Source organism: Scardinius erythrophthalmus, assembly GCF_964197995.2.
Source record: "Scardinius erythrophthalmus genome assembly, chromosome: 16".
In the NCBI taxonomy this organism is placed as follows: domain Eukaryota; kingdom Metazoa; phylum Chordata; class Actinopteri; order Cypriniformes; family Leuciscidae; genus Scardinius; species Scardinius erythrophthalmus.
Window position 1 is genome coordinate 17,716,161 of NC_138236.1, and position 10,585 is coordinate 17,726,745.

The following is a 10,585-nucleotide window of genomic DNA, read 5'->3' on the forward strand; positions in this document are numbered from 1 at the left end:
GCTATTGAAATAAATTAGCACATATAACTTTGTAGTGAATTGTTCCCAAAATAATGTTTACACAATAACTACAGAACTCCGATAAGCAACTTGATTTTCATTTTTTTTTTGCATGACCACATATAACACTTGAAAAACAATTGTAACATTTTTGTGTCACTCCCGAAGCTGTTTTTGATGCAAATTTAACATGTTGACTTAGCTCACTGCCTAAAGCAATTCATGCATTTTAATTTGTTCAGTCCTCCGTCAGTTTTACCATTTAATCAGTTCACCAAATCTTTCAATCTTTATCATTTACAGTAGATGTGTCCGGCGAGTGTTTTGCTATTGCTAGCAACATTTACCACACTATAACATGTGTGCATGACCACATCCTTTATTACTTTACTGGAGACTTAGAAAGGTGTCACTATTGTCTTTATTGATGCAACGTAGAACATGTTTACATCAGAATGTATTATTTACAGTAGACTAACAATACACAACGGCTACATTTAAAAAAAAGGCCGAAAACTACTGTTTTTTTTTTTGTTTTTTTTTACAGTTTATACAGTGTATTCACCAAACATCTCTGTATTGAAAAAAAATTGTATTCAATAGATGAATTAAGGAAACCAATAAAATACAGAGGAAGCCAAATATGATATTAACAAGACAAAAAAAATCTACTATTGATTAGATATGAAACATTTTTTAAATGTTTTAAACTATTCAAAATTATTTTTTCACTACTCTTTTAAAAATGTATTCAAACTTCTGCTTTATAACGTCTTTTTTTTTACATTACATTTTGATCGCATATGCAGCAATGAAAGCAAGCAGTAGATCCAACTTTTATGTATGCAGAAAAGGTATCGGTTTCTGCTCTAGATCATCTGTGTCATTTGATGTTGTTATTGTTGATGTTGTTGATGTTTCAGGCACTGGCCCTAATATGCGGTGTACCCTTCTTGTGTGATTTTTAAGGGACACTATGTCAGGATAGCTGCGTTGGCAAATCTGACACTTGTACAGATTGTGTTGAGCCATGCCCCTCGACACTTCAAGACCACCCACGATACCATGGACCCTCCTTCTGTGGTTTCGGAGGGACTGTACATCTGGATAGCTGCGTGCACAAATGTGACATTGAAACTGATTGGGAGTGCTGTTTTGCTCAGTTCCCTTCGATGGCTGAAATGCAGCACTAAAAATACGATGCACTCTTCTTCTGTGGTTTTTCAAAGATTTGATGTCATGATAGGAGCGGGCGCATATCTGACACTGAAACTGGCCGGAACGGACCGGTTCTACGGTACTCAGATTTGGCTGTTTAGGCCGATGAACTTTCCTTAAGTGATCCTTCAGGGATTGAAGCTTTGGATAACTGCGAAGGCAAATAGGACATTGAAAAGGAGTAGATGGACTGCTTTGTGTGCCTGCTTGGGGCAACCGTTCCGGTGTGTCCTCCGCTGGTCTCATTCTGCTAACGACTCCATGAACATTTCTTTTATGCTCCTCGAGTGCCTGAGGTGTTGGACAATTATGGTCACAAATCTGACATGTCAGCCCAGCTTGCCTGCTGTGCGAGACTAGGTGTCTCTTGAGCCCCTCTAGACAACTGAACCAACGCACACACACCGGGCATCGAATCGGTTTAAATGCGGGTTTACAGGTATTGCTTTGAATGTGAACTTTAAGGGTCAGTGGGTTGTTGAATGTTGCGCCACAACGAGAGCAAGTGTGTTTCCTCTGACTTGCAGTATCACCTTTGCAACGTAACCGTATGTGTCTTAACAACGAACTGCGGAGACTGAAGTTCTTTTTGCATTTATGGCAAGTCAATGTCTCAGGAAATGACCTATGGTTCACATGTTGAGGTGACAAGAGTGCAGGCGGATGTGCTTTTACGTTAAGCGGCGAAAAACCTGTAGATTGTTGCGGTCGAGTCGGAGCATGCGATGGTACCGTTTGAGTAAATGAACGAGGTTGTTGCTGGGAACCTCTTTGCTCATTTGCTGGGATTTTAGATTGCTTGTGCAATTGCTGATGTGCTTCAAAGTCCATCCACGACTGCAAGTTCTCACCACAGTGAGGACAAATGTAAGACTCCTGCGCGTGCACCTGCAGATGTTCGAAGAGAAGTCGAGGACAAGTGAACGAGGCTCCGCATTCACACGTCACCCTTCTTGGGAGTACAGATGGAAGTGACATGATCCCCCAGTTTCTGCTACTGCTAGTATTTTGAGTGCTCTCCTGTTGGGCTGCTTGGTTTTCTGTCGATGGAGACAGGACAAATAAGTTTTCCTGAGTTGCAGGTGTCGTTTTAGACTCCACGGTTCTAGAACTTACTACTGAATCCGTTTTTGTTGCATGGCACTTTTTTCTGTGCTTATTTAGATTGTCTTTGCGGCTGAAGAACTTGCCACATTGAGGACATGGAAACCGTTTAATTGGCCCAGGCAAATCAGATGATGTATTCTCAACCTTTTGCTCTTCCAACTTTCTCGCCTCGCAAATCTTCAAATGCTCCTTTAGTGTAAATAGGCGAGAGTAGCTTCTCTGGCACCCATTGCAAACATACCGTTTCACGCCTTTATTAGTCACATGCACCTGAAAACCATTACTAGGTGTTGCTGAATTCATTTCCTTGTCCTCAGGTAGCTCTACAATGACAACATCCTGATCTTCATCACAGACGTCTTTAGCCACGTCAATCAAATCATCCTCATCTGAGTCCTTCTGGTCTACATCTATTAGTACATCAATTTCAGCATCATCCAATGGCATGGTCCACTCCTTTTCAGCCAATTTACCTTTTTCCTCTACTTTCATTTCATCCATTTTGGCTGGTACTCCAACAGAGTTTTCAGTAGATTCAGTTGGTTTGGAGTTAGAGACACTGGCAAAAATGGACTCATGGGTTTCTGGGGGATTTAACTGATCCTTCCGCTGCATCTTCAACCCAGTCTGATTTTTCTTGTCAATAGAAAATTCTGTATTCTGTTCCTCCATCTTTACTGGCTCTGTGCCTACGCCAATATTTATATGCTGTGAAGATATGATTTGATTTGTTTTTGAGTCTTGCTTCGCTCTATTGCACTCTTCCATATTTTGGAGTTTGACGTGACGTTGGTTGGCAACAGTGGGCGAGGATTTCAGAGAAGATTTATAAGGACAGTTATGAATTTTGAGGCGGTGCCTCCGTGTGTAGCCACGCTTGCATAAAGAACAGTAGAACATTTTCTCCAGCTGTTGAGCTGTAGGGCTGATAGGTGTCACAGACTTCTTTCCCAAAGATTGAGAGTTTCTAGAAAATGCATCAGAGCAGACGTGATTCTCTGGGACAGAGATTACGGTTATCACAAACTGTTGGCAACAAAGACAAAACTTAACTCTCTCTTTCTTGTGCAAGGCATGATGCATTATCAAGCTGTCTACGGTTTGGAAAACCCGACGGCAGAGCCTGCACTGCAGTTTGCCTTCAACGTTGTCCCGGCCAAAAAGTTTTTGACGAGTCTCAAGAACCACCACGGGGCAGAGAGTTTGTGTCACGGATATAATCTTCCCCTTCTTTGACAACATCTTTCCAATTTTCACATTGACCACATTGTCTTGTTTCATCTTTGATAGATCCTCCAGTAGTTCTGGCTTTGACATCGTCATGGGAGTTGCAGGTTGCATTGGTGCTCTCGGTGAAACTTTTCTGGGAGGTAAGTTCCTCTGTTTCATTTGGACGGGTTGTTTATGACTCATGTAGGCAGATGCTAGCATCTTCAGGATTGATTTCTTATTAAATGCAGTTGATTCTTCACAAGATTCTGGTGATTTCTCATTGTCATGCACAGAATGGTTTACCACGTTTAAAGTGTCCTTCTCAAGGATCTGCACTTGCTCTTCTCCTACCATGTTGGAGGATTTTAAAGTGTCATTCTCAAGGATCTGCACTTGCTCTTCTCCAACCACGTTGGAGGATTTTAACGTGTCCATATAGAGCATCTGCCCTTGCTCTTCTCCTACCACGTCGAAGGATTTTAAAGTGTCCAATTCAAGGATCTGCACTTGCTCTTCTCCTACCAAGTCAGAGGATTTTAAAGTGCCCATATCATGGATCTGCTCTTGCTCTTCTCTTACCACGTCAGAGGATTTTGAAATGGCCATATCACGGATCTGCACTCGCTCTTCTTCTACCATGTCAGAGGATTTTAAAGTGTCCATCTCATCTTGCTCTTCTTCTACCACATTGGAGGATTTTAAAGGATTCATTACAAGGATCTGCACTTGCTCTTCGGTCACAGAGGGAGATTCAAATGGCTTCAAGATGTTGCTTTCCATGTCTGCAGAGGATTCGGTCTTCTTGATATCAGCATTTGAAGTAGGAGGTGCACTTTCTGCAAGGGATTTTTCATTGGAATGGGATGGTGAGAGACTGTGAAAAACTTGGTCGGAGACAGGACGGCTGGAGTTTATTTTGCTATCTGACACAATAGGAATCTTACCCAAATCTGATTTATCCTTATTTTCTGGCCCATGTTGCTTTTTGTGGGCCTCAAGAGCTGTAACACCACTAAACTCCTCACCACATTCACATAAGTAGGTTTGGGATGGAGAAACTGGTGAGGCCGACATTATACAGTTGTGTTTTTCAAGGAGATCTTTACTCGCAAATACGTTTCCGCAGCTGTCACAAGTAGGTAGTGTTGATTCTGTCTGACAAGAGATTTCACTTGCATGAGTTGCTTGGTGCACCAGGAGTGATGCCAAATTATGAAACGTAGCTGAGCATGCCACACAGCTGTAAGTTTTAGGACTCCCAGCTGACTTTGTTTCTTGAAGTCCAAGCATTTTGCAGGTGCCAGAAGATTCCACTGCCGAATGTTAAATTTAAGAAGTGTTGCCAAGGTCTTTGTTATTGTTGAGTACCTCCTAAAAAACAAAAAACAAAAACAAAATTAGTTGCATAGCATGAGTTTTCAAATGTTTTCAATACAGGCATACATCATGTAACGTTATAGATCTAGGCACCGTCATGTTTAGGACCCTATAAGTTTAGTAAAATACAATTCTGTAAAGTAGTTCTAAAAATTTAATTACCTGTGTAATTTTAAAGATTTGGATCAAATTAAAAAAAATATACCAGCATCAAAAACAAAATAAAACTTTGGTTTAACTGGATCCATGAATTTGAAATATACTGACTAATAAAACACTATTTGATATAACAAATTCTCATTGAAAGGTACAGTCTTACCTATTTTTCAAGTTATACAAGCAGAAAGTGAGTATAGCCTTTTTTATATGTATTTAATTATTTATTTATTGAGCAAAGCCAGACTGTTCTCAAATAGAAAAAGCTGTATTTTTTTAACTGATTAGCAAATATTAATATTATTAAAAATAAACTGATAATGTCCAAAAAATCTTGATATTCATTACATTAAAAAAGTACTAATGTTTAGAAATATGATTAAATAGTGTAATTTACTTTAGTATTTTTTTTTTACTTTTATGTAACACAAACACGAATACAAAGACAACATTTCTAAAAACTTGGCACACTTTTGAAAGATGCAAGTTATGCCTTTTACAATATCATACATCCACATGTGTCATTACCCTCAGTGAGCACATGCATATTTAAATGAGAAAAACAATTTCTGCTCAGAACACTCAAGCTGGTACAAATAAAACTGCTGCCCTGCTCTCGTTTTGAAGTAGGCTAAAGTGTTTCATTATTCGTTACAAATAGACTACGTTTCAAATGCAGCAACAAAAGAGGACAGAGAAAGAGGCAAGACGGCTCATTGCATGCTTCGATTTTTATAGGCCTGGCCGCTTCCCGTGGCTCTTTACTCAAATATGTTCAATAAACATCATGTCAATAAATAAATACAACGCATCACCAGGTTAATATGCATACCACCCGCTGATTTAGATTTAGTATATTTTAAAAGAGATTGAAAAATAACACAAACCCTGCCAATAACAAACACTGCAATGGATGCTGCAGACTTGGCATCAGACTAAACATGTTTAACTATACAACCAACCTCCAACATCTAAACGCGAACACCACCTCTTTTCCAAAACAACCGCGCTTTATAGGAATATCTGATTATAGCTTGATATAGCGCGTGCGGAACGTCATTCGCGTCCTGCACAGGGGAATTGAATGACAAAACCCGCAGCTAACGAATGCATGCGCCCATAAAAACGAAGCATTACACGTACTTCAAACAGTTATTGGCTTGCACTCACCTTGGGAAAGTACGATGTGCAAACTAGCATGATTTAACTCAAAGAAGTTATTTATTTTCAATCCGAAAGACGGTATGTATTTTGCAACGGGTTTCAGTGACATGTTATTCCCGCTATTCACTATAGAGGGCAGTATATATGAGCGCTCACTTCCACTCCCAGTCCCCACATGTACGGATTAAACATACCGCCATCAACTGGCGAGAGGGACCGGTGTGGCCTCCCTACAGAAATAGACCTACACCTTCCTCATTGGGCTATATTACAAGATAAACACCATTGAACAGTATTATTCATAGGCCTAGGTGATATGGAAGGTAGGCCTACAATATTGTTATAATCTTTATTAAATAAATGTCTATTATCATCATCAAACTTTGGACAGAGACACATTTCTGATTTCATTTATGCTGCTCAGTGAATTTAAGTGTTCTCTATTAAAAACTTTGAAGATATGGAATACCAAAGTTGACAAAATAATAAATACATAAATATAGGCTACAAAGAAATACAAGTATGTTAAATAAATACAAAAATAAAATGATACCTTTACTCCCTTATTTATGTAGCCTATGTAGCTTATGTGGCTGGTTTCTAACTGGTGCCGGCCAGTAGACCAACTTGGGTCAGCAAAAAGACAGCTATGACCATACAGCTAGAAAATAACTAACTTGTTCCAAAACATAACAACCACCTTAAATTTGATATTATTTAACTTATAATTGTTGATGGTCCTGTGGTGGTTTTATAAAAAAAAATTCTTGTTGTTGACTGGAAATCAGTGAAATAATCATAGGCTACAGCAATATCCTCCTGAAACCCAGGAAAAAAAAAAGTTTTTTGAATTTAGTTTTTTTTCCATGTCATCACTGTTTAGAGCACAATAAACAAATGGTAAAAAAACATTTTTGAAAAATAATATTTTATTCATATGTTATGCTATGTCCTCTGTAGTGGCCGCCAGGACTAAGTTGTTTAAAAAATAAAAATGACATGAAATTATATGTATGCAAAAACAATGCGATTTTTTTTTCAATCACCAATAAATTTTGGGGTTTCAGGATTTCAAAATTTGTATAAAGATTATTCTCAACTATGTTATGAAAGAAATAACGGAATGAATTGATACACCATTTTACTTTATGGAATATGGGGGTAAAATGGCCATAAATTAACATTCCCATCAGGCTTGTGCAAAATTCAGAATTTCAGAATTGGCCTCCATTCAATTCATGAATTGGAATTTGAATTGAATTTACTCCGCCCCACAGGACTTTGAATTGAATTTGAATTGGAATGACAGGAAGTGGAATTAAATTCATGGCAATTCAAAGAAATTCCACACAGTCACACAACAGAATGTGTTGAGTCTAGCATGCATTAAGTGTTAGGAAGGTTATTTTGGAAATGTTATTGCTTTACTGTTATTAGTTACCCATTATAAATGTGGTTTGGATTACTTTATTTGGATAACTTTATCAATGCAAAGCAATTTCGTTTTAAGTTGATTAGTAGCTAATTGAATTAAACGTTTTACTTCAGTAATACAACTAAATACAATTACAATAAATCAAACTTAATTATTTGTTCTGTGACTAGAGCTTTTAACATTCATTGCTGGGGGAAAACATATCATTTTAATGTAACCTGTTACCTAGTTTAAACTAATATTTTTTGAAGAGTTCAGATGCAAAAGCCTCTATGTGCCATCTGAAATTTTCTTCTAAAATGATCAATTTTATCAAGCTCGTATATTTAAGTTCAGTAATTTCACTTAAATGGCAATGAAAACTACCTATTGTCATTTAAGTGAAATTACTGAACTTAAATATACGAGCTTGATAAAAATGATCATTCTAGAAGAAAATTTCAGATGGCACTTAGAGGCTTTTGCATCTGAACTGTTCATTTATAAAGTAATCATATCTGACATATACCGTAAAGCTTCATTGTTAAACACTTCACTTTTCACTTATTGAATTTCTTTGAATTTTTATTGAATTGCAATTCTGCTTCCTTTAATTCAAATTCGAATTGTAATTCTAGATCCTGTTTTTGACATCAATTCAAATTCAATTCAAATTCAAGAATTGAATTGGAATTAAGGAGTCATTCTCAATTCAATTCTGAATTGTGCACAAGCCTGATTCCCATTCAATGCAATGCATCTATAAACTGTATCTAATTTGCACATTAATGTGTTCTTGGAGCAACATTTAATGAAAAAAAGAAGTGTAATAATTTGAAGTAATAATTGGCAACATTTTAATAATAATATCTAATATTTCATAGGAATATTGATGTATAATTTATTTCCATATTCACTTGTTGTGCCTCACAAAATGCCTGATAAACATGATTTAAGTCCTGATGTCCTCTACAGTGGACACGTTTGAAATCAATGCCCTGTTCTGGAACAGAAAGTATTTTTTTTTATTTGAAACCCCTTAACATTTTCCTGAGATGTTGTTTTATGAAATACAATTTGAAAAGTAGTCCGATTTAAATTATAATTACAATATATTATAATATTTCCATAAGAATGCTATATTTGATCACTAAATTAATATCAGACATTTTTAAAGACCAAGAAGTTGTTTTCATGGTGAAACCTCCAAACATTTGGTATCTCTGAAAAGTCCTGAATGTGCTCTTTGTGTCATGTGACATGTATGATGTCAGAGAAATTCACTAAAATATAATGTCCACTACAGTGGACAAAAGTCTATTCTTGGGTCCCAGGAGGATGTATACTTAAAGATAAGACACTAAAAGATGAGACATTTTCTAAATAAAATCAATTAAAAATAGATGAAAGGCTCTCTAAAGTTTCACTTTTAATGCATGTCATACCAATGACAAACTCACCACAGTCTGAATATGAGCATACCTGACAAACGTTATAAAACAGATTATAGTTCTAAAGAACCAAGGTAGCTCTTGACCTGTAGATATCTTAATTAGATTCACAATTAAAAGATAATGGATTAGTGAAATGTGAAAGGCTAAACAACTCTATAATTAATTGAGCGATGCTGAGATTCCAGCTCCAATGGCTACAGGATTACACCGGTAGTAAATAGTAATAGTAAAAAAACGGTAATAGTAAAGGCTGATTAATAAAAAGCTACAGGCCAGGAAGACTGACCATGTTCTCAGAATATAAAACATTATTATAGATGCTTTAATTTTGGCATGACTACTTCTTACATTTGGGTAAGAAAAATGAGCTATTTTTGTTAATACACGTGGTGAACCCCGCTTTGGAATTATCTGCTATCTTAGGTTGGTTTCAGGCAGATATGGATGGGTATATGAAACACACCTGACTGTTAGCAGGCTGGTCTCCCAATCATTCACATATATATATATATACATATACAAATATACATATATATATATACACACATATATACATATATATATACACACATATATATATATATACATATATATACATATACATATATATACATATACATACATATATATACACATATACAGATATATACACATATACAGATATATACACATAAACATATATATACACATATACATATATATACACACATATACATATATATACACATATACATATATATACACATATACATATATATACATATACATATATATACACATATATACACATATACATATATATACACATATACATATATATATACACATATACATACATATACATATATATATACATATATATATACACACATATATATACACATATATATATATACACATACATATATATGTACAGGGTGGGCCATTTATATGGATACACCGTAATAACATGGGAATGGTTGGTGATATTAAAGTCCTGTTTGTGAGTGGGAGAACAGGGTTGCATTGACAATCCAACACAATGGGCAGCACATTGAACACATTTTATAAGTGGTCAGAAACTTGTAAATAACTCACGAACGAATAAAGTTACGTTGAAACCAAGCACACCATTGTTTTTCTTGTGACATTACCAATAAGTTTGATGTGTCACATGGCCCTCTTCCTATTGAAAAAACAAAAGTTGTATCCCAGATGGCCGACTTCTAAATGGCCACCATGGTCACCACCCATCTTGAGGAGTTTGCCCCCTCACATATACTAATGTGCCACAAACAGGACTTTAATATCACCAACCATTCCCATGTTATTACGGTGTATCCATATAAATGGCCCACCCTGTATATATATATATATATACACACACACACACACACATATATACATACATACTGTTAGTAGTTGTTATAAAATCAATTTGACAGTAAGAGAATACCTGAATAACAATTGTTTATACTTTTAATAAAATCTAAATTCTTTGATT

At 36.2% G+C, this 10,585-nt stretch overlaps 1 protein-coding gene across 2 annotated transcripts; it reads right to left on the reverse strand.

The window, feature by feature from the left end:
- Positions 1-314: 314 nt before the first annotated feature.
- On the reverse strand, positions 315-6,362 carry LOC308704747 (uncharacterized protein). 2 transcript variants are annotated; one of them, XM_081389281.1, is made up of 2 exons: positions 6,241-6,362; positions 315-4,908 (listed from the first exon to the last, which is right to left on the reverse strand). In XM_081389281.1, the coding sequence occupies exon 2, from the start codon at positions 4,825-4,827 to the stop codon at positions 838-840; it is 3,990 nt and encodes a 1,329-aa protein (XP_081245407.1). In that variant the 5' UTR covers positions 4,828-4,908; positions 6,241-6,362; the 3' UTR covers positions 315-837. The 2 variants fall into 2 exon arrangements, with proteins under 2 accessions (XP_081245407.1, XP_081245406.1); XM_081389280.1 differs by lacking the exon at positions 6,241-6,362 and adding an exon at positions 6,033-6,087 and having other exon boundaries at positions 369-4,908.
- Positions 6,363-10,585: the final 4,223 nt, after the last annotated feature.

What these genes read in the sequence shown, in the direction of transcription:
- LOC308704747 (XM_081389281.1), bottom strand. Translation starts at nt 4,827, where the DNA reads ATGCTTGGACTTCAAGAAACAAAGTCAGCTGGGAGTCCTAAAACTTAC.